The sequence below is a fragment of the Vicugna pacos genome, chromosome 3 (assembly GCF_048564905.1).
Source record: "Vicugna pacos chromosome 3, VicPac4, whole genome shotgun sequence".
Lineage (NCBI taxonomy): Eukaryota > Metazoa > Chordata > Mammalia > Artiodactyla > Camelidae > Vicugna > Vicugna pacos.
Genome location: NC_132989.1, coordinates 29461757 through 29484573, shown reverse-complemented (window position 1 = coordinate 29484573; position 22817 = coordinate 29461757). Strand labels below are relative to the sequence as shown.

Sequence of the window (22817 nt, the reverse complement as noted above, 5' to 3'; positions counted from 1 at the left end):
GAACACATTTACTTATAAGAGACCCTTAAGAGTCAACTAAAAGAGTAAGGATCTTCTGAAAACAGAAATGACCCTGTGAGAATTTCATCAAATTATTTATCACAAATAAATTATCACTAGGATTCAAGTTACCACTTCTTTATTCATACTTCTGTACCCCAAACAAATTCTACACTCATTCAAAAGTATTGCCAATGAATCAAGTAGGTGACAGGTTATGCTGCTACCTGTCACAGCTCTAGCCTGTTGTGGGCAGCTGTTTAGCATTTCCTTAAGCAATGCTGTTGTTCCAGTAAAACAAGATAAAGTACTTAACACAGCACACACTGGCCAACATAACTTTGTGAACCGTTCTGAAAACTTTCTAAGGCTCAATGACAGACAATTTCAAACTAGATAAATCTGCTATTAAAGAGAAGTAATATTTTCCTATTGAAATGTAATTTTATCATAAGCAACATTTAAAAGTAAAACCTACATTATAAGCATTGTATGATACTTACTTTCTTTTTAAAATTTTTTGGGGGGACGTAAATAGGTAGTCATTGATTGACTGCAGGTGCTGGGAATTGAACCCAGAACCTTGTACATGCTAGGCATGCACTCTATTACTGGGCTATACCTTCCTCTCCTATGTTCTAATGACATAAATACTACAGCAGATTCACCTGTTCAAAGTGAATGTCTTCAATGAGCTCACAATGACTTTAACAATTACAGGGAAATGAAGACACATGAGATTTTAAATGCAGGTCTCAAAATGGGGACCGTCGAAAATGAAAGAATTTGATTTGTTACTATGCAAAGACCAGGATCTCCAATAATAAAGTTTGACCCATCAGCTACAATTGTAGCTTGAATAATGCCATGTCATAAAAGGTCCGCCTAAATTTCTGACACCTGCTATGCAAACCACTGTAAATCTGAAAAACTCAAAAGTGAGTCAGGAAGAACTAAGCAAAACATTTCCTTTCATTTACTGCAATTACATACAAGTCCAACAATCCATTCAGATTGTTGTTAAGTTTCTGCTTTTTGGTTTAGGAAACATACCACTTATTATGGAAACTTGTCCAAATATATAGTTACCCCAAATCTAAACACTCTATAGGGGCATACAAAGTTACCAGGGTTTAGTTATGTGCCTGAAAAACAGCCTTCAGGTCAAGTCAAATCCTTTAAGCTGATGCCATTACTGCTAACCCAATGCAGCAAGTTTTGGATCCAAGCACAAAATACTGCAAAATTTCCCAATGACATAATCTGAAAAACTACCTCCAGAACTGATCTTCAAATACGCATAATTCTCTACCAGAATTCATCATCTGACTGGATACAGTTTTAAACTGACCTTGAAATTTTTTATCGTTCTTTAGGTAACTGAACAGTATTTCAAGGAACTTTAAAGAGAAGTTATTTCTCAATAACATGGCTGTTAACAGTTCACTTAAATTTCCACCTCGTTTTTCACAGCCTCCCTACCTACGAGCAATTTCACTCCGAGACCCGTATTTTACCCTGAGGAAATACGATTTAGTAATGGTGTTTTCGTGTAGAAAACACTTCCTAGTCACTAGCAAGGACGGGTGTATGGGGAAGGCGGCATCGCGAGCAGGAACGGCAGTCGTCACCCCGCCCGCGAGAAGGGCCCAGGTCAGGGTCAGGGACGTAGAAAATAGACACCCAGGCAGCAGGTGCGAAGCTCTGGCAAGGGGGCTGTCGCCAAAAGTTACGGACGGACAGAGGGACGCTGTCTGTTGAACGGCGGGAAGCGCGCCGTGGTCGGACGGCCTTACCTCTGGCGTCCGTTCGGGCGGCTTCTTCTTCAGCGCCTGCCTAGCGCCGGGGTCCACCGGTGAGTTCATGGTGCCGGCCCCGGCCGCCGCGCTTCCCAGCCTGGCCTTAGAAGCCCACGCGACAGCCCATTCACCTAGTATGTCTGCACCCTCTCCTCCCCTCACTGAAGAAGGGAACTCCGATATGCGGCGGGGACCGCTCTCTGGCAAACAAACCTTCGCAACGCCCGCCGGGGGCCTCAACCCACGCGCGACTGGCCAGAGGAAAGCCCGCGCGGGGGCGGGGGAGTGAGAGTGCGCATGCGCAGCACGCGCGAGCACGCAAACGAGCGCCTAAGGGCGTGTCTCCGCGATGACGTAAAACCTGGGGCGGTGCTGTTAAGCCTCTTCCAGCCCTTCTTCGTGAGATTTAAAAACACGTCGCGAGACATCACCTAGCACGGGATCCGCCTCGGATTTGCGGTTTCCGCAGCTTCAGCTTCCGGCTCGAGGGGCCGGAAACTCGCCGTGAAGTACTGAGCAAAAATAGCTTGTTAGGTGCTGAACGGTAAGGAAGGCGTTGTCGGTGGAGAGTTCTGTTTGTGCTAAAATCCAGAAGCTCCGGGCGTGCCCACGCCCGGGCCCGGGCTCCATATCTGCAAGTCCGACACCCCTCCTTTGGAGAACTTGCGGAAATCGAAGCTGCCATTCGGCAAACAAGGAAGTTCATACACTCTCTTCCCTGCGTGTCTTCTAATAAAATGAATCTGTTGTGGAAGAGACCTCCTAAGAAGTACCTGCTCTGTCCAAGACGGACGTCTGGACATCAGGGCTGAAGAATCGCAGCTTCGCGGCCTTGAACGGGGTGGGCAGCCGCCTTGCCTGCAGAAAGCGCGTTTACCGCTCTTTCGCCAAGTCAGTGTGGTCTGCGTTCACATAACCAGTGCCCAGGGCAGCCCCCCCTCCGCCCATCCCCTTTCCAGGCACCGGGCCTTCGGGTTGCCTGGACTCAGGAGTGACCGCTTTCTCACTGCATTTTACATACTAGTCTGTTTCCCAGCAGACCGAAAAAGGCAAATTTGCAATTATTTACTGGCCCCTTCCTTGTTAAGAAAAACAGAAGACTTAAGCTAACTGACAGAATTCCAGAATCCATTGTCCTAAAACAACTCTTTTCACTCCCATCTCATTAGCTTACGGATGGGCCGCACCAGTCCCCCAGTTCCTTACTTTGGAGCCACATAGGCACGTCCTTTCCACTCTATTTTAAGCTCCCTCAGCTTACATCTAGATACAGCTTAGTATTTCTCACAGCAATCGGTTCACTAAATAACTCGGTTATTTACAATTATGACACTATTCACATTAATTTTTTAATGACATGGTAAGAAAATTATATTTCAGAGTAACAAAAGGGAAAGGAGAGTTCAGGCTGCAACATTCACTGTTTCTGGGACCTGGTAATGATCACTGATGTTAATAAGGCCTTAATAAGGGTTTATTTTTCCGTTGGTCATTCAGCTTGCCCATACTTGAAGTTTACAACATGATACTAGCACTTTTCCTTTTTGAGTATAGAACAAAAATCTTACCAGGGAAGTTGCAACTCATCCACTCTGGAAAAACTGGCTGCCGATAGATCACAGGGAATTGTAATGACCCATTTTCTTCATTTTATGTGTTTATAAACATTTCCTCCCAAAAGTCTGTGTAAGATTACAAACGTTATCGCTTCCATTTTTCAAGGATATTTCCAGAGTCACATGAATATTTTGAAAAGAGTGTAAAGGAATTAAAGCACGATGACCATAAAATTGGGCTTTAGGGGCAAAAATCTGTATTTTTGTCTTTAATAGACCATTTCCAGTAAAATGACTTGAAGTTATTTAATATCTTTGAACTTCAGTTTCCTTATCTGTAAAATGGGAAGACCTATTGCTTTGTGATTCTCTTAAGATTACATGAGATAATTTATGTGAAGCATTTAGGATGTTGCCTGCACAATCCAAGCACTCTGATATTTCTATTATTTTACCTCTAGAAAGTGATTTCTCTAAAGCAGAAATTCAAGTTTGAAGAATTAATACCTTTTAAAAAATTAGAACTATTCAGAAACACATTTAAGTATTCATGAAGACATGGAAAAACAGAACTCTCAGAAACTGCCATTTAAGTGGGAACGCTTGAGGGGAAAGTTATCTAGTAAAGCTGAAACTTAACATACCCTTTCATAGCAAGCCCACCGTTTGATATATGTCCCAAAGAATACCCAGGTACACCAGAAAAGATGAACCAAAAATGATCATTCTTCATATTAGCAAAAAACTGGAAATAACCCAAATGTCCATCAATTATAGAATGGGAAAATTGCTGAATATTCCTTCAGTGGAATACCAGCTACATAACACATGAATCAATCTCCAACATAATGCTGACAGAAAAAAAAGGAAAACAGAAAATACGGAGCATAATTATGCAAAACTCAAACAAGTAAAGTTAAAGTATACCACTTAGGAATGCATACACAGAAGTAAAACTATAAAAAGAAAACAAGGAAATGTTCATGAAAGTCGGGTTGTTATAAAAATGAGAAGGGAGAGGATTATGATCAGGATATGGCACATGGAGATGGGGGCTTCTGAGTTGCTGAAAATGATTTACTTCTTGACCTAAGTGATGGTTATGTTCATGTGTATTTATTCATTTTATATAATACTTAACAAGGAAAAATGAATTAAGTATACAAAAATAACTTACTAATATGGGCTTTATCATAAATAGCAACAGTAAAAAACAGTATATTAATATCTACTGTAACTTTACATGTCTAAGTTTATGCATATTTTCAAAATCTATCTTGTCCTTTAAAATCCCTTATTATGCTCTGGTAAGTTGAAAAAAATGAAAACACTGAAAGCTCTAGGAACTATTTTCAGGGAAAAGCCAACCTCCGGGATAGAACTCCCCAGCATCAACTTGAATCTGAAAGGAAAATGTAACGGTTCTGAATGAGAGTAATTAAATCCTAGGAAAATAAAAACATTGTTAAGTCTTAAAACATAAAAGTGGCTTAATTCCTTACCCTACCTTAATTTTTGTCATAGTCACCACAACCAGACAGCAGGAAATATGTCAACCCCATGAGAAAGTCTGTGTTATTTACTACTGTGTCCCCAGCACCCAGATCCGTGCCTAGCACATAAGAGGTGCTCAATTAGTATTTGCTGAATGAACAAATGGAACTATCTAAGGACTAAGTGATTAACAGGAGATTTTGTTGTTTGAAAGGCACTTGATTGCTCTCCAATTGCAAAGAAAGATGTCTGGTTAGGCAACTGTTGTATTATGTAAAACTGAATGCTCGTTAGGCAGACATGATCATGTGGCCATCTTGGTAGAACAGCAGCAAATCAACAAAAAGATGGGAGTGGTTTAAATAGCACCTGAAATGGGGTAGAGAATTGAGATTTAGGGTATGCTGGGAGACTGAGTCACTCACGACTAGTAGAAAAGTAAGAGCACTTATTGGGCCAAATCCGGGTCAGCTTCTATCACTGAATGAGAATCTTTGAGGGTGAAGTCTAGAAATTAACACTTTTCAAAAGCTACCTAGGTGTTTCTAATATGTGACCAGATTTGAAAACTAAACTAATTCAAGTTCTGGACAAGTCAGACCCATCTTAATTCCAGCCCCTGTAACATAGCAAAGGATATTAACTTGTGAGTGCTGGACCAAACGTGTGACATAAAAGTGGCAAAGTTTCTTCAGGAAATAGCAATATCTTCCATAAATTTACGTAACACTTCAACATTATTCCCCTTGAGACAATTTAGGTAACACTGCCTTTATCAGTAATCTTACTTTGCACACTGAGATGAATATAAAGACACGTTTTTGAACTGTCCTTGTTAAAATAGTCACTTGGAAAGGAAGAAATCTCAAGCCTCTTCAACTGAATACTCTCCTTAGAGTAAATACAGGTATATCTGTGGAAGGTCTGACCAGTCTTAGCCCAGACAGAGCACTCTCTGCAAAGTGATGGAGGGATCAGTCTAGGCTGATAATTTTACCAGGAAGAGTCCCTTTTAAAGGACATGTTGTAAGGGTACCAAGCCTTGGGGCATGGGCGAGAAAGAAGCCTCTGACCTGAGCATATGCTTTATGACCAAAAACCCCACCGAAGTTCTCCTGACACATGGGAGTTTCACGTATTCTTTAAAAATCTCTTTTGGACTGCTTGTATTTTCTTTTCTTTAGGGAAATCTTGAATCTTAAATCTCAGGTATTTTATGTTTGTCAGCACATCCTAGTTGAAAACCATTCTGGTCTGAGCTAGGAAAAACTATATGACCTCAGGTTAAATTCTCTGTATTTCAGTTTCTCCCTAGCAAAATTTGTGCCTCTCAGAAATATTTCAAGATTTTACTAAATGTTTATCAAGGAACAGCACATATAAACACAGGTACCAATTTTAAACCTCTAAAATATCTGATAAATGCTTCCCAAATACTTGGTACTTCCTCTTTGCTTTAAAACAGTGCACTTCGTCTCTCTGGTCAAACTTAAGAGTGATAAATGTAAAATGATATAAAAAAAAACAGGCACTGCAAAAATAGCCATTGGCCTAATCCTGCCTCTTCGCATAATACTGCCCAAATCAACCTAGACTGAGTAGGGCACCTTCCCAAAAGCCCTATTCAGGGTTGAATTGCTGCTGCAGAGCAGGTGCTAAGGATTGATGACTTCCCCACAATGCAGATGAAGAAAACAGCCTTGCTCAGAGTGACATGTGAATCAATGAACAAATTTGGATTAGAACCCAAACCAACTGGCCGACTTTTGTTTAATTGTAAAGTCAGTAGCAATTTGTATAAGATACAGTGTTCTTAACAAGTTTACATGGCTTCTTCTTGTCTTAAATGATTTTTCAGTTTTAATAAAAACATTTAAGGAAATTTTCAATTTGTCATTGTGAAAGTTAGCTCAAATGTAAAAATATACCATACTTTTTTTGTTACTATAACTCAAAAGATATATGTTAAACTCTCCGCACTGCAGAATAGATAGGGGCTGTAGAGAAGAGGCTGGACAGATGACCTAGTAATAGTAGCACCTCCAAATTACTGAGCATTTGGAAGGTGCCAAGCATTGAGATAAATTCTTGACATTCATTATTTCACTTGATTCTTACAACAACCTCATAAAGAAGTTTCTAGTAAATTACCAATACAGAAATTTAGGATTAGAAAAGGACAAATGGAACTTTAGGATAAGAGAAGAACATTTTGAACAAGGTCACATGCCTAGGAGTGTCCTACTTGGGAAAAGAACACAGGTGGGCTGGCACTGGAGTCCATGATGTTACATATACCTTATTAACATGTGAAAGAAAGACCATATCACCCATCAAATTGACATGTGTATTTATTGCACAAATATCCCCTAGAACTGGGAGGTTATTATAATACAGGTGTACATTTGAGAAATGTATACAGAACAAGAAACAAGTATTTACATTTTATGTCTCCCACCATCTAAATAACTTAGAGAAAGCATAACAGTCTTACAAGACATCTACCAAAGGACACATTGTGTAAATCTTTTTTTTTTTTTCAAAAAGTGATCATCCCCAGTGTATGCCAATTGCAACAAAAGGAAATCTGTGCTAGTATGTTTATTGCACTTAACATTTTCAAACTCAAAATTAAGACATATTAATAAAAGCCAGGAATATTTCAAATCAAACCAATTAGTTTATATACAGGAAAAATTAGTTTTAAATCTATGATGTAAAAGATCCCTTTTTCACTTCCTGTTGCAACAAACATGTTTTTAAAATATATAACACATATCTGTACCGTAAGAAGTTGAAAAAATTATTTCAAACAAGCCAAAACTCTCTTCACATTCATCCTAATGACCACACTTTACAAAAGTAGCAGCTCATTCCTTGGGCTTTGTATAATGAAAGAATGACTATGATGAAGGAAGAAGAAATTACAGAAGAATTGGAAATTATAAAACTCAGGAATCCTATAAGGATTAATGATTCCATAAGAAACTATAGGCCTTTTCCTTCCAAGCAAAGCTTAGTTTTAAGAATAACAGTAGCATGAGCCATCTATTTATTAAAGACTAGATTTCCTAAATGGTAATTTATTAGAGATTTCAAAGATATCTCTGTGATAGGAGGACTGTGAATAGTTTGGTGATTAATTAAAAAAACACAAAAATAGACATTGTCTACCTGCTGCATATTCTGAATCACAATAAAAATGATATACAATGGCCCACATCTGATCTTTTCTATATTATGAATTCTGCCAAAGGGATGGATTCACAGAATTCCAAACAACAGAAGAAAGAAGAATTTTGTTAGTGAATGGAATAAAAAAATTAAGCCAAAGAAAATATATCCATGAACACTTTTTTGACAGCAAGTCATCCATGGGAGACTCAGGTACTAACTTGGACTGGCCGTTAGGACACAGGGACCAAACTGCAGGCACACCAATTTCAGGTTTACAGTCTATTAAAATAACCATTTCTTCTTAGTCTATTTGGAGATTCCTTTGATACATAAAGAGCAAGGCAAAATATTACCCAGTGCTATAAATTCAAGGTCAAAGACTAATAAACCACAGAAATTTTCCTAATCACTGAAAATTTTGAACACCAAGAATGGATGCATTTATACACTAAATGTACTCAGTAACAGAATGAGCAAGTGGTCTTCTTTTTTAAGCTAAGAAACTAATTATGATGAAAATGGTTCATGAAAGCAGAAACCAGCTTCACTTCTAGAGTTAAAAGTATCTTAGACCAGATAAGTAAAGGATAAACTATAATGTAGTATTTTAAGTAAACTGAGGTAGTAGAGCATATTGAAAACTTTATCTACCCATCTTCCTATTTACATTAATTACTTACAAGAGTTTGGTTCCATATTAGCCTTTCTCATAAGCAACAAACACTCTACAGTATATACAAAAACAGTAACAAATGAAAAGTTAAAATCTTTGAAAAAAATTAGCTTTTGGGACGGAGGAGCTACTAGAGAAAAGAGAATAATTTTAAGAGTTAATGAGTTCTATTAGTGTAAACTGAAAATTATGAAGCACTGAAACAAATACTCAGTTCCTATGAGTTCAAGAAGGGCCGATACCAAAAGCAAAGGCCTTGACTACCTGAGCACTTTTAAATAGTATTATTTTTGCCAATGCTTTGGTGTAATTTTTAATTCTAATTTTAATTTATTAAATTAGATGAAAACATGTAAATATTAACATTTTTAAGAATTGGCTTATACTTATAAACAAAACAAATGGTATAAAGTAGTATTCTTATTTTGGGAATCTATATTCCTCAGCCTTAAAAAAAAGATTTGCTTTACTTATATTTTAGGGTGTGTGAAACAGAAAAATCACCAGAAAGTAGTATTTCAACATCAGAATCAATTAGTACTAATTTAAAATATTTTTTAAAAGTTGTGTTTACCAATCTCATATTTCTACCTCTGCTTTTTTAAAAAATAGATACATATGTACACTTGGATGGATAACATAACACAGATTTATATGCATTATTCTGAGTTTATTATAATTAACAAGCTGTTTAAAATACTTCAAGAAATACCTAGAAATTAGCTATTTTGAACTAAAAAACAAAACAACAAATAATCAAGGTTTTACAGATCTCTGTACCTTAGAAATAAAGAATTAAAACCAATGAATGTCTATTTTGAGTAATTTAATCATGAGACATCTGTTGGTACTTATGAGCTGTGGCAACACTGTAGTGATCATATGAAATTCCTCAATTACTCATTTTGTAGAAATTTCTAAGTTACACTTTGGCTTCTTCAAATGCTTTTCCCCAAAATTATTTATCCTGTTTTTAGTTTCACCTGGTTAAAAATCTACTGCTATTCAAAAGTCCAATCAAAAGGAAAAAGCCATCCAATGATCATACAATATGCACTGCAATGAAGGATACTCAGGCGACTGACTCATTTAGATGGATTCTAACAGAGGAAAAGAAAATGCCATAAATGCATGCTGTCACTGCTTCCTTGGTTTCTATTCAACTTTCCACGGAAGTTAATTTCTAACAGCCTTTATGTTAAAGGAGTATCTGAGCAACATATGGCGAGTGAGTGCTTGCTACAGCAGCCAGAAGAGGAAGATCACTGGATTCAATTCTGAAATTAAAAAAAAAAAAAAACTCAGTTCAGGTTTTCTGTACCCAGTACATGAGTCCTATAGGCAATGATGGCTACCTGTAAAGTCACTATATGTCAACAATCAAGGACCTAAGTAAGCTACCCTAGCTAAAAGGAAAAAGGGTAAGAGAACCGAAGAGAATGAAAGTTAGACATTTTTCAGCAAGTAAAAACCATAACTGAAGATTTTTTTAAAAGAAAGGTTCTGAACCCAATGATAACGAAGTCATGGATTTAGAAAACCATCTCACTGATCTGCTGATAGACCATGCATCAGAGCAAGGGACAATGTCTAATAAATACTACACAGTATAATGACAAAATAATAGAGTGCACACATATTGTTTTGGATACAAGTGTATCTATAACAAGATGTACTGGGAAGAAGTAATGGTAGCTTCTTAAAAATACATCCTACCACAAAAAATTTACCGGAAAAGAAAAATGGCCATTAGATACAGGGAAAGTTATGCAGACTTACTCATGGTTAGAGAATAAACCTGAATAAAATCAGACTCCATTTTTTAGCTAGTAGCTCAGCAAAGATTAAAAAGTTTGGTTACAGTGAGTCATAGGAAGAGTAGGCTTCCCACTGTTTGTGAGAATTTATTCTGGTACTTTCTGGATAGCATTTACTATTACTATGTCAAAATAAATATCAGTATCTATCAACAATTTAATACACGTGCCCTTTAACCAAAAACTCTACTTCAAAGAAGTTATCCTACAGACTTCAAAGATTTATATTTATTCCAGTGTTGATCTGTAACAGCAAAAAACTGAAAATAATCTAAATTCCACCAAATAATGGAATGCAATACAGTCATTAAAAATGATACAGATCAGTAATGTGCACTATGTGCTTTAATGAACATTCAAGATCTATTAAAAGGCAAGCTGCACAATGATAGAGTACATATATTTTAAAAATGCTGTAAGAAGAAACAATCCATTAACTATGTGTGGATGAGGACTGGAAGTTGGGGAGAAGACAATACAACTTACTTTTCATTTTATAACAAAATGCACTGTACACTTTGGTTATATGTACATTACTTAAAAATTAGTTTAAATTTTTGAAAAGTAAAGGCATTACTGAGAATCATCTATTTTCACTCTCAATAAAGAATAACATTAATGAAAGAATTTAATCTGGCTTCAGACAGACAGTAGCCACTCACTGATGCTTCTAGCTTGTTTTATTCAACCAGCATTTCAAGAAACAATTCATATACACACACAAACACATGTGAAAAGTCACCACAGAACATAAGGAAAGTGACCACAAAATACAATAAAGAGGCTATACGATGTCTCTCACCAATTTCCTGTTCATCCTCCAGTAAGCATTTTAGATAACTAGCTTCTTCCTAGGAATAACTGCACAGTATAAAGAAATAATATATACACAGTGAGGAAGGAGTAACACTATTCAGATAACATACTTCTATCCAGAGTGCCGTTACTACAAACAGCTCATTTATATGGCAGGGCAGATGCTGGGAATGATAAGTCTATAATATATTTAATAAATAAAGATGAATATTGACTGGGTTTTTTCTAATGCAAAAATTTAGATTTTAATTCACTTTTATCTGACTATATTCTCAACTTACTGGCAGAAGAGACAATGCCTTTCAGATCACTGGAGGACAAGTATCTGCTTTTATATGGCATAGAGCAATCCAGATGACAACAATGTACAGCTTCTAACAAGAGGAAACACTTAAAAGGAAAAAAGGCAGTTCTGAAGAATATTCCTTGCCTAAAGACAGTGCAATGAAAAACCAAAGCTAGGAAAGAAAACAGGAACATACCCTAGAACCACTCCCAGCTCCTTGACATGGACACGCATCTGCCCTCTCAGGTACTCAGACAGCATTTTGCTCTTGAAGTACAGCTCTTGTAACCGGTCTTCAAGATGCATTACACACTGCAGGTGGAAGGGAACCAAGAACCAGGTCAGAAAGTGCGTAGCTCTAAGTAATGGCAAATTCCAAAGCATGATATCTGACAATTCAATTATGTAGTTATTCCAACATAAACTACCATTTGGAGCACATTTTTAAAGCACGTGATTTTAGCCAAAGAAATGTACACCCTTTTCTAGCTCATATCAAAGATTTAGGTTCTACAGGTTTTTTTTTTCTTAAACGTGGTAAACTACACATAAGATAAAATTTACTATTTTAAATATAAAATTAACCATTTTAACTGCACAACTGAGAAGCATTAACTACATTGGAAATGTTGTGCAACTATCACCACAATCCATATTTCAAATTTGGTAGATACGACTCTTATATAACACATTAGACATGTATTTACATTGGAAAGGCCGCATTATCCTGTCAAGAGCAAAAGAAAAAAGTTTGTTAACGGCTCACAGAGAATGCTCTATAGTCCTCACTAGAAAAGAAATGTTTATAAGCTGGCACATTAAAAACTGAAACATATACATTTTGTTTATTGTCAATTAACTTGCTCAATTTACTAAAATAAGTGATTTTTCATGTTAATTGATGCTATATATGTTTGAGGAAAAGACATGACAGTACAGGTGTTAAAACACTAAATTCATGCAGAGTATTCCTTTCCAATGAAAATCAGCTGTTACAGCTCCTAATAAAAATCCATTTTCTTCTTGAAAAAACCACAAATGAATGGATTTGTTGGCACACTTAATGTTTTGTGGTGTATAGTTTGTACTATAATGCACATGTAGGCTGAAAATGCCTCAAGTGAAGAATAAAATATTTACAAAATACATGTATATTATATAACTAATGTATATGTACATAGTTTATTACACATATATACATATGTAAAACACAAGTTACCATATTATCCGTTTTAAGGTATACAATTCAGTGGCATTAAATATTTTCACAATGTTGTGCACCATCATCACTATCCATTTCCAGAATTTTTTTTCATTACCCCAAGCAGAAACTCTGTACCCAGTACACAATATACCCCTCACTTCCTCCTTCCCCAGCCCCTGGTAACCTCTATCTACTTTCTGTTTTTATGAATGTGCCTGTTCTAGGTACCTCATATAAGTGGGACCATACAATATTTGTCCTTTTGTATTTCGCATATTTCACTTAGCATAATGTTTCAATCACGTATTACACCACATTTATGATCATGAGTTATTTCCAGTTTTTGCTACTGCAAATAATATTGCTGTGAACATTACAGTATAACTGTTTCAGTCCCTGCTTTCAACTGTTTTGAGTGTAAACCTAGAAGGAGACTTGCTGGATCACTTGACAGTACAGTGGTAAACTTTCTGAGGAACTGCCAAACTGTTTTCCACAGTAGCTGCACCATTTTACATTGACACCAGCAACGCACAGGGGTTCCAGATCCTCCACACCCTCACCAATACTCAGTTATTTTTGAGTCTTGTTTGCTTATATCCATCCTTATGGGTGTGAAGTGGTATCTCACCATGGTTTCGATTTGCATTTTCCTAATGACTAATGAATGATGTTGAACATCTCACGTGCTTACCGGCCATTTGTATATCTTCTTTACAGAAATGTCTATTCAAGTCCTTTGCCTATTTTTCAATTTCAATGAGTTGTTTCTTAGTTGCTGTTGCATTGTAGTTCTCTATAAATTCTGGATAACAATTTCTTTTCAGATATATGATTAGCAAATATTTCCTCCTGTTCTGTGTTTTGTTTTTTTTTTTTTCACTCTGTTGACAATGTCCTTTGGTATATAACACTTTTTAGTTTGATGAAGTCCCAGTTTATCTGTTTTACTTTTGTTGCCTGTGCTTATTTACTTAATTTTAAAATTAATTTATTTCTTATTGAAGTAGAGTCAATTTATATACAATGTTGTGTCAACTTCTGGTGTACAGCATTATGTTTCAGTCATACATGTACATACATATATTTATTTTCATATTTTTTCATTATAGATTACTGCCTGTGCTTTTGATGTCAATTCCAAGGAATCACTGCCAAATCCAATATCATGAAGATTGTCCCCTATGTTTTCTTCAGAGTTTTATAGTTTTAGTACTTAAGTTTAGGTTTGTTTAAGTTTACATTTAAATTTGAGTTCATTTTTGTATATGGTATAAAGGAAGGACTCAATTTCATTCTTCTGCATGTGGATATTCAGTTTTCCAGCATGATTTGTTGAAAAGACTCCTTTCCCCTTTGAATAGTCCTGGCTTTCCCGTCCAAAACATCAACTGACCATATTTGTGAGGGTTTATTTGGGGGATACTATATTCTGCTGGTCTGTGTCTATCCTTATGCTAGTACCACACTATTTTGATTACTGTCACTCTTTAAGCTTTGAAATTAGGAGGTGGGAGTCCAACTTCATACTTGGTATCATCTTAAAAATACCAAGTCTTCCCATCTATGAACATGAGATGTCTTTTCATTTATTTATGTCTTTAATTTCTCTCAGAGATATTTTGCAGTTTTCAGTGTACAAGTCTTTTGCCTCCTTTGTTAAATTTATTCCTAAGTAATTTATTCTTTGCATGCTATTAAGTGGTTATTAAATTAAGTGCTTCCTTAATTTCCTCTTCAGGCTGTTCATTCCTAGCATATGGAAATGCAAATATCTTTGTGTGCTGATTTGTTATCTTGCAACTTAGCTGAATTCATTTATTAGCTGTGTCGGGTTTTTTTGGTGGAATCTTTAAGTTTTCTTCATATAAGATCATATTTGCAAGAAGGGATAATTCTTCCTTTCCAATCTGGATGCCTTTTGTTTCTTCTTCTTTCTTAACAGCGCTGCTAGGATTTTCTTTCTTTTTTTAACATTTTTTTATTGAGTTATAATGCTAGGAGACTTTCTAATACTATGTTGAAGGAAAGTGGTGAGAGTGAGCATCCAGTGTCTTGTCCCTGTTCTTACAGGTAAACCTTCAGTCTTTCACCACTGAGTATAATGTCAGTTGTGGGTTTGTCATATCTGATCTTTACCGTGTTTGTCTACAAAGGTTTTTAACTATGCTATATTATGGTTCTCCTAACAAGAAAAAGAAAGAACCCTGGAAGCTGGAAATGGTGTGTTCAGTAAGAGGTTACCAGTGTTACAAAGAGGGATCATTCAAAGTCTTGACATGATAATGAGGATCTAGAATGCACTGACATTCTGCACAAAGCTTGGGGATATTGTATGTCCATACCTTACATGATACTAAGTCAGGCACTAAGTTCTGGCTGCTGAAATCACAGACTATATTCACATATATACATCCCTTTCTGTCTTAGTCAGCTTAAGCTGCCATAATAAAATACCAGACTCAATTGCTTAAATAACAGAATTATTTTCTCACAGTTCTGGAGGCTCAAAGTCTGGGATCAGGGTGCCCATATGGCTGAGTTTCAGTGAGAACTCTCTTCCTGGCTGGTAGATGGCTGCCTCCTCTCTGTGTCCTCACATGGTGGAGAGAGTACAATCTTTCTCTTCCTCTTTCACAAGGCCACTAATTCCATCATGGGAGTCCCACTCTCATGGCCTAATCTAACCCTAATTACCTTCCCAAGGCCCAACTCTAAATATATTACACTGAGGAGTTATGGCTTCAACACACTGATTTTAGGGAAACACGTTCAGTCCATAACCCTTTCTTTCAGGAAAACAATGATGAAGCTAACAGTGGTATTCCATGTAGGCACAAATTATTAATTCAAGTCTTACACATACTTACAAAATTTGGAGACAAGTTATGTTTATATAGCTGAAGAGTGGAATGAAGCAGATTGGAAACAAGACTGGAAACCAATACTTCCTTTCCCAGTTTATTGTCTGTCATTCGTCTCTGGCTACTGGCGACTTGAACAGTCCATTTATCCATATCTGCTATAATACAGACAGCTTCTGCTATTGGTTCATCCAATACTGGATGCTGGAAAACAAAGAATTAATCTTAAAATACAGTTTTCTAAGATAATGTTAATGAAATGAGGCAAGGAGAGACACTAAACAAAAACAGAAAAAAAAAATGCAAAATTCTGAGAGCTGCTGCCAAAGAATCCTTAACAGTGGAGAATGAAATAGTAAAGTAACTCAATAACAAACACCCTTAGATATCTTACAGAAATCATCATAGGTAGCAAATCATTACCAGAACTCTGTATCCTTTAATCTAGAATTTAACTTTCACCAGTCTTTTGATTATTCATTCATTCGTTCATGCCACAAGTTTGTTGAGTACTAGCTATGTACGAGGAAACTGAAAGAAAATGTTTTTACCTTGAAAGAGCTAAATATTTTTAAAACAGATAAGACAGGAATTCACATGAACAAGTCAGTGATAAGATTCTGTGCTAACTATCCCAGCCTGTCAGGCATTAATTAATCCCATTTACCATTGAATAAAATACCTAGGAATAAACCTATCTAATGAGGTAAAGGACCTGTGCTCCAAAAACTGTAAGATACTGATAAAAGAAATCAAAGGTGACATAAACAGATGAAAGATATACAGTGTTCTTGGACTGGAATAATCAATATTGTTAAAATGGCCATACTACCAAAGGTAATATACAGATTCGATGCAATCGCTATCAAATTATCGATGACATTTTTTACAGAGCTGGAATGGAAAATGTTAAAATCTGTATGGAAAACAAAAGACCCCAGATAGCCAAAATAGTCTTGAAAAAGGAAAACAGAGCTGAGGGAAATCATGCTCCTTGACTTCAGACTATACTACAAAGCTACCATAATCAAAACAGTATGGTACTGGCACAAAAACAGACATACAGATCAACAGTACAGGATAGAAAGTCCAGAAATAATTGCACGCATTTATGGTCAATTAATCTATGACAAAGAAGGCAAGAATATACAATGGAGAAAAGACAGTCTCTTCAGTAAGTGATGCCGGGAAAACTAGACAGCTACCTGTAAAAGACTGAAATTAGAACATTCTCTAACACTATATACAGAAAACAAACTCAAAATGGATTAAAGATCTAAATGTAACACCAGATACCGTAAGTCTCCTAGAAGAATACATTGACATAAATCAAAGCAATATTTTTTTAGAACCAACTCCTAGAGTAATGGAAATAAAAGCAAAAGTAATACATTGGGATCTAATTAAACTTACAAGCTTTTGCATCAACAAAATGAAAAGACAACCTACAGAATGGGAGAAAATATTTGCAAATGATGTGACCAACAAAGAGACTAGTTTCCAAAATATACAAATATCTCATACAGCTTAACATCAAAAAAAACCCAACTCAATCAAGAAATGGGCAGAAGATCTAAATAGACATCTCTCCAAAGAAGACATACAGACGGCCAACAAGCACATGAAAAGATGCTCAACATCACTAATTGTTAGAGAAATGCAAGTCAAAACTACAATGAGATATCACCTCTCACCAGTCAGAATGGCCACATCATTAAACAGTTCACAAATTATAAATGCCGGACAGGGTGTGGAGAAAAAGGAACGCTCCTACACTGTTGATGGGAATGTAAATTGGTGCCGCCACTATGGAGGACAGTATAAAGATTCCTCAAAAAACTAAAAATAGACTCACTATATGATCCAGCAATCCCACTCCTGGGCATATATCTGGAGGAAAATATAATTCAGAAAGACACAAGCACCCCGGGGTTCACCGCAGCATTACTTACAATAGCCAAGACATGGAAATAACCCAAATGTCCATCAACAGATGACTGGATAAAGGTTTGGGGGGTGTGTGTGCACACACACACACACACACACATACATAAACACACACACACACACACACACTCACATACTGGAATACTACTCAGCCATAAAAAAGAACAAAATAACGCCATTTGCAGCAACATGGATGGATCTGGAGACTGTCAGAATATCCAAAGTGAAGAAAGAAAGAGAAAGAAAAATACCATATGATATCACTTATATGTGGAATCTAAAAAAAAAAAAATGTATCTACAAAACAGAAACAGACTCACAGTCATTTGTTCAAGAGAACAAACTTATGGTTTGGTTACCAGTGAGTAAAAGGGGTGGGAAGGGATAAATTGGGAATTCAAAATTTGCACCTCTTGGTGAGTGATGGAAATGTTATAGCTACCTCGACTGTGGTGGTGGTTTCACTGGTGTATATACATCTATCAAAATTCATCAGATTGTACATGTGAAGTATGTGTGGTTTACTGTACAGGAATCATACCACAATATATGTGTTAAAAATAAAATAAAAATAAAAATAGGAAGTGTATAAATATGAGAAAGAAGCAGTAAATCAAAAGTTTTATTTTTTTAAAACACTTTTTTCTCTGAGTTTGGTAACTTCTACAATACAAATTTAACCACAATCTTACCAGCCCCTTTTTTCTCCTAGGCATTTCCAGAATTTCAATACATAAAGTCCCAAATATTCAAGTATTTCCTCTCTAGCAGATACTCCCATATCTCCACCATGTCACAAAACCCGATTTTTCAGTTGCCTGCTAGGCGTTCAAACATGGCCTTGCAAATTGCACTTTTAAACTCAAAAGGTACCAAATCAACGTCAGTGTGCTTTCCTCAAAACTAGCCAGTTTTCTTCAATTATCTTAGAAAAAAAAAAAAAAAAGAGAGAGAGAGACACCCCTTAGTGTCACAAAGGGAACAAAGATCTTAGGGATGTTACAAATTGCTGTTCCAACTAGCATCACCTTTTGGAGAAGAAACTACCAAACATGCAACAAGAACATGAAAATAGTCCTAACCTTAACAATTGGCTAGTAACTTCATTTCTGGGAATTTAGCCTACAGAAATAACCTTAAATTCATAAAACACAGCAATAGTATCAATGTTATTTAGAACAATAAGAGAAAAAAAGTTATTCTAAACGATGAGCAACAGAGACTAGAGAACACAGATGTAAATCCATGTATATATGCTCAATTAATTTATGACAAAGGACTCAAGAATACACAATGGAGAAAGGACAGTTCTTCAGTAAATGGTGCTGGGGAAACTACACAGCCACACTGCAGAAGAATGAAACTGGACCATTTATCTTATTCCATATACAAAAATTAACTCATACGCCATATGAGTACTATAAACCATGAACAAGAAGGATTTCCTGCCCAGGAATACAAAGATTGGTTTAACATCTAAAATCAATTAATGTAATCTATCACATTAATAGTTTAAATAAGAAATACAACGTGATCACTTCAATAGACACAAGAAGCATTTGACAAAATCCCACACTTACTCATGATTTAAGGGAGTGGCGGTGAGGGGGACAGAAAACTCAAAATACTAGGAATAGGAAGGAACTTTGTCCACCTGATGAAAAGCATCTCAAGAATTCTACAGCTAACATCATACTTAATAATGAAAGGCTCAATGTTACCTGCCTAAGATAAAGAACAAGACAGAAATGTGCTCTATCAGCACTTTTACGCCACACTGTACTGACAGAGTTCTAGCCTGTACAATTAGGCAAGAAAAAGAAAACGAAGGCATTCAGACTGGAAAGGAAGATGTGAAGCTGTCTATTAACATAATATGAGCATATATGCAGACAATCCTAAGGAATACATACAAAAACTATGAGAACTAATAAAAGATACAAGGCAGGATACAAGAAGAATACACCAAAATCAATTGTACTTCTATATACAAGCAAGAAAAATAATTTCATTCACATTGAAGCATTTGCAACTTTTTTGATATTATAAATAATCTAGTGATGAACATCGATGAATAGATACAGTATTTTCTGTGTTTTCAGATTTCCATTTCGATAGATTCTGCAAACTCTCTACTTGCTTTCATGGTAACAGGTACAAACATGCAGGTTATTATGTATAAAGAGATGGATTCAAAGAACAATGACTATGTTAGCCAACAAAGTGTGACCAAAAACAGAAGGCAATTCTGGGATCTACTGGTAAACAGAGTTCATCCTAAATTAATTTAAGAGCAGTGAAGGTCACTCACCTGCACAGCATGAGACAAATCTGACACAAGACACTGACGGAGCCTCTCATCATTCCCAATTCCTTGAAGAACAAAGTCAGGCACATAAGACGAGCAGTAGCCACCCAGCAAGGACCTCCCAAAGTTGGCAATATTGGGCTGAACAGCACTCACTTCAATTAACTTTGACCTGGAAGAAAAGTTCCAAAAGACGGCATAACTAATTAGTAAATAAATATATTTTAGCAATTAGAAAACATTTGGACTCTACTAGTACATATTTCCAATACCATCATCTCTACAAAATATACTAAGAGTAAAACCATCCTTGAATAAAACTGGCTTAAGGGCTCAATCAGACCACTAACTAATCCTTCCTATCCAAAAAAGGTCTGATGAACAATTTTATAATGAGGTGAGCATAAATCTTTCAAAACAGACTTAAGGAATGCTGTTCTTTACGTATGTAACATATTCTTAATACAATCAAATTATGGAAACCATCATCCAAAACAAAGTATAAGTAACTCACAAACTCAAAGCCTGGTATACAACATTTCTCAAGTATGAATCTTCTCCTTGTATTCTTGACCAAGAGTACACACTCTATGCTTTCCTCTCATTTCCAAACTTACTTCTAACAGCTTTTTTCTACCTTCTCTCAGTGATTACCTCTTCCTAGTTGCCAGGCTCAGGCTCAGATTCTTTTTTTTTCCTTTGAGGGGGAGGTAGTTAGGGTATGTATGTATTTATGTATGTATTTATTTTTAATGGGGGTACTGGGAGTTGAACCCAGGACCTTGGGCATGCTAAGCAGGCACTCTACCACTGAGCTATAACTACCCCCTACAGCGTAGATTCTTTTAGGGGGGCATAATTAGCTCTGAAACGGCTTGAAAACTTCTAAGCACTAAGGGGTCTCCCAAGCACCAACATAACTTTTCTCTAATGCCTTCAAAAGCTTTTCTGGGATGCCTGTGGATGCCTTTTAATCCTTATAAGTAGCACAAGATAATAAAAGAGAGTATGTCCAGGACAAAGATCTCTTCTTTTATATTAACTACTAACAACTTTCAGAGGTCAGCTAAACAAAAGAATGGTTCATATTTATAAAAGGTTTATAACAGGTTAAAACTTCCTACTTACCCAGGAAAAGGTATCTCATCTTCTTCTGCCCAATCTTCTTGCTCTCCTCCATAGTAACTGCTTACTTGTCTAGTCATATCATGACCTGTATCTTCACTTTCACTATCCCCGAGGGCACTATCTGAACTTTCATTTCTTGGAATGTCCCATTCAGTTCCCACAGCAATTTTTTTCTCTGAACTCTCTTTATCCCCATGGGGGACAAGAATGGAGAGTGTATCTCTTTGGTCTTGCTGAGGAAAGCAGGTTTTACATGAGTCTTGGTGAACTGATTCTACACATTTACAAAATTCATTGTTCTGTTTGTTATTTTTTGTACACAATCTTTTTGAAAACTCTAACATACAGCAGTGTTCTTTACTGTCTGTACTTGTTTTAATTGGAATATCATCAATAGTCCTCGTTTCAATTGAATCATCATTAAAATATTCATCAAATAAGCTCATGCTTTCTGGGTCTGAATGATTCCAGCAGGGAAGTTCGCAGGGTTCTCCAGAAACTATGTTCGGTGTATCAGGCTCTCCAGATTTCACTGTTTGTTTAGGTTCTTGATGCTGATCAACAGTCCCCCTTTCTTCCTTCGGTGGTTTGGTGTTATGCCTGGTAATCTGATCCACCACTGCCTGACTCCGGAGCTCAGTATCTGAGTCAGGTGACATAGAATCCCCAATCAAGAAAGTAACTTTTGTCTGGGTTGCCTCACAAGAAAATGCAGCCGTCACAAGCTTATCTGGAGGTTTTTTTTCTACAACCATTCCCGTGGATCTCAACATTTTACCTGTGTGATCACCCGTGTCCAGCAATTCCTCACTTTGCCACGTTTCCTCTGCTGGCTCTAAGCCTGACGTTGACAATGCACATTTGTCTACTGGAGCAGAGCCTGTGCAAACAACTGTTTCTAACTTGGTGTCAAGGCAAGTTCTTAATTTATCTCGGTACTGTTTAACATCAACAGCATTTTCTTCTTGGCAGTCAGAAGGAGAAATCATTCGGCACTCATCTGAAATTCCTAGCAGCTCCTTAGAGCTGTTTTGAATATCTTCTCTCTCTTGTTGTGAAACATTCTCTATATTATGCCCAAGCAGTGGAGGACTGCAATATTTACAGTTACAATTAGGAGTCCTTGTTTCTTCTGACTCTTTAAAGAGCAAACTGCTTTTGTTTCTATGCATTGTGATTAGCACATACTCAGATTCTTCGATTTCACCTTTCTCTAAAGTGGTAGTAATTACTGTGCCTGGCATAACAATGGCTTCATCTTCTCCGCTTTCTAAAAGATGGGTTTCTTGAAGTTCAGAGCATCTTATGAAATAAGTAAGAAAATAAAGCAGCCTCTGGACCATATCTTGTCGTTTGCCAACTACCACAGTCCTTGCTAACCGTACAGGAGAGCCAATAGCACCATATAAGTCTCCTGAAATGGAAAAATCAGTTTATGGACACATCTTCTACAGATTCAGCCAAGCAGGCTATTTTCAATTATCAGAAACCTACTCCTATTGTATGAGGGATAGTTTAGATTTCACTCTTAGTTCCTTAATAAATGAGTGACTGTTCAGGAGAGTAGGATGAAATGAATGGTCTTAACCAGAGAGAAAGGGCTTTCAAGCTTCCTCCTTAAGCAGCTACAGTGGTTCTGAAACCACAAGCAAACAGTTAGCTGTGAAAGTCACATTTACCAAGAATATGCTCTGTGCCAGTCCCCTTGCAAAGCACTTCACCTAGATGGAGAAGTACTGTCTGAAGCA

The 22817-nt window shown here is 36.6% G+C and overlaps 2 protein-coding genes across 8 annotated transcripts in view; both read right to left on the bottom strand.

Annotated features, from left to right (window-relative positions):
• Positions 1 to 2066, bottom strand: part of RAPGEF6 (Rap guanine nucleotide exchange factor 6) — a 202344-nt gene extending 200278 nt beyond the window's left edge. For all 6 annotated transcript variants that reach the window (XR_012069590.1, XR_012069596.1, XR_012069598.1 and 3 more), the window contains exon 1: positions 1797 to 2066. Coding sequence is in view for 2 of the 6 variants with exons in the window: in XM_006212844.4 (XP_006212906.1) it covers positions 1797 to 1865 (69 nt within the window). In the remaining 4 variants the exon portion in view is untranslated. The remainder of the gene's footprint in view (positions 1 to 1796) is intronic.
• A 5116-nt stretch (positions 2067 to 7182) lies between these two features.
• FNIP1 (folliculin interacting protein 1) overlaps positions 7183 to 22817 on the bottom strand; it is a 109743-nt gene continuing 94108 nt past the window's right edge. For both annotated transcript variants that reach the window (XM_006212841.4, XM_006212842.3), the window contains 5 exons: positions 21070 to 22483; positions 19945 to 20113; positions 15693 to 15890; positions 11815 to 11930; positions 7183 to 9976 (listed from right to left, as the gene is read on the bottom strand). In XM_006212841.4, the coding sequence (XP_006212903.2) occupies positions 9898 to 9976; positions 11815 to 11930; positions 15693 to 15890; positions 19945 to 20113; positions 21070 to 22483 (1976 nt within the window). In that variant the 3' untranslated portion in view covers positions 7183 to 9897. The remainder of the gene's footprint in view (positions 9977 to 11814; positions 11931 to 15692; positions 15891 to 19944; positions 20114 to 21069; positions 22484 to 22817) is intronic.